The 2,165-nt window shown below is 26.9% G+C and overlaps 1 protein-coding gene across 1 annotated transcript in view; it reads left to right on the top strand.

Moving 5' to 3' along the window:
* Nucleotides 1-2,165, top strand: part of LOC107610362 (cellulose synthase-like protein B4) — a 5,028-nt gene that overhangs the window by 1,279 nt on the left and 1,584 nt on the right. The window contains exons 4-7 of the mRNA XM_021108090.1: nt 433-549; nt 1,073-1,285; nt 1,375-1,501; nt 1,587-1,765. Coding sequence (XP_020963749.1) covers nt 433-549; nt 1,073-1,285; nt 1,375-1,501; nt 1,587-1,765 — 636 coding nt within the window. The remainder of the gene's footprint in view (nt 1-432; nt 550-1,072; nt 1,286-1,374; nt 1,502-1,586; nt 1,766-2,165) is intronic.

Here is a 2,165-nt window from a genome sequence, read left to right as displayed (position 1 = left end):
TTAAATAATTTGATATATTTAATTTAATATATTTAATTAAATCATCTAAGGATTCATATCTAACTATTCATATAATTATTTTAATGTGAAAAGATGTTTGAAAGATATTCAATTTTGTTTTTTACTTAACATGGGGTCTTCCTAAGGAGCTGCTATTAAATGTGGACTCACCACACTGACCGACACGTGAAGCTTTCCCACTATCTCAGCCTGACAGTATCTAAAAAAAAGTCAATTTTATTTTACTTTTTTGTTGTCTTGGTTAAATAAGGTTACTAATTGTGTCCCATCTTCAACTATTTATTAACTGATAGGTGCTACTACTGTATTATTAGAAGAAGAAAAAAGGACACAATCATTCTCAGGCATTTAAGATTTAGGTCAATAATATATGTTAAAATAGTATTTTCACCATGATGATGATGGCATTAGGTAATATGGGAGAACAAAGAAGGTGTTTCAGATGGGGTGCCCCATTTAATCTATGTATCAAGAGAGAAGAATCCTAATCATCCACATCGTTATAAGGCTGGTGCTATGAATGTCTTGGTATGTTCTGCCTTCCATGACATTAGAGATAATAAGAAATCAATTTAAAATAGTTTAAAATTATTTTATTTTATATTTTTTTAATTATTATCTTTTTTTGTTAGGTTTTTTATTATTTTTTTTGTTATGTTTTGGATATTTTTTTATTAGGTTTTGGATATTCGTTTTATAATGATTTTGTAGATTTGTTTTTATTTGGTTTTAAATATTGTTTTTAGATTTTGAATTTTTTTTATTTGATTTTGGATATTTTTCGTAATAATTTGAATTCACATTATTTTCAAAAAAAAAAAAACCCCAAAAAAAATCCATTTCAATTCTTTTTTCTTAATAGACTATTTCTTTTACTAATTAGTTGTAGTTGGCTATTTTCTAGTTGGATACCTAACAAAGTTATTATTGTAATTATTTTTACAACATATATCAAATGTATTCAATCAAGTGGTTAATTAAGGAGTCTGGATGAAATGCTTCATAAATCATAATCATTGAATTAATTTGAATTTGTATGTATGATGAGCAGACAAGAGTGTCCGGATTGATGACAAATGCTCCGTACATACTGAACGTAGACTGTGACATGCATGTGAACAATCCAGAGATTGTACAACATGCCCTATGCGTTTTGATGGATCCAAATTCAGATAAAGAAGTTGCATTTGTTCAATGTCCTCAGCAGTTCTATGATGGATTAAAGGATGATCCCTTCGGAAATCAACTAGTCACAATATTTGTGGTTAGTGAAATCAAACATAATGTCAACAACAACCACTAATAAGCAAAGGAAAATATTATTTAATTTCCTTTGTTGTTGTGATCATGCAGTACATAGGTGGTGGAGTCTCTGGTATTCAAGGAATTTACTATGTAGGAACCAATTGCTTTCATAGAAGAAAAGTTCTTTATGGCCTTTCTCCTCACCATCATATTCAAAATGGAAACAAGGATCTTGGTATAGCCGTATAGCAAAATATACAAATATTTTTTCTCTTTTTTTAAAAAACAGGCCTTGTGTTATAAATATTCACTATTTTCAGGAAAATCATCAAAAAAGGACATAATATTTGGAAGTTCGGAAGAGTTTGTGGAATCAGCTGCTCAAGCATTGGAAGGGAAGAAGACATTTACTCAAAATGCTAATCTTTGCAACTCTCTTGAGGCAGCCAAGGAAGTTGCTGCTTCTGGATATGAACATGGTACTGATTGGGGCAACAAGGTATATGCAACATAGCATAACATAACATAAATAGTATTTCATAAGTTAACATAATAAATAACTTAATTTTAATGCACTGTAAAAATAATTTAATACGTGGATTCAATTACATGATACTATATTATTAAAAATAAATATTTTTTATATTTGTTATCTAAAAAAATAAATATAATTAGATAATTGTATCAAAATTAAATTCTATAATAATTTATCAAACAATTAAGTAAAATTTTGTATGATATTTTAAAATTAGTTTAATTATTCTGTTAGTCTATGTAGTTTTATCAAATTTTTAATTAAGTTTTTATATTTTTTTAATTAAATTCCTACACTGTTTTTAATTTTGTAATTAATTTTTTCTAGCATAAAAAATATTAGAGTTAACTAAATATTTTTTTGT

Source organism: Arachis ipaensis, chromosome B08 (assembly GCF_000816755.2).
Source record: "Arachis ipaensis cultivar K30076 chromosome B08, Araip1.1, whole genome shotgun sequence".
NCBI classification, from domain to species: Eukaryota; Viridiplantae; Streptophyta; class Magnoliopsida; order Fabales; family Fabaceae; genus Arachis; species Arachis ipaensis.
This window is presented reverse-complemented; position numbering and strand designations above follow the sequence as displayed.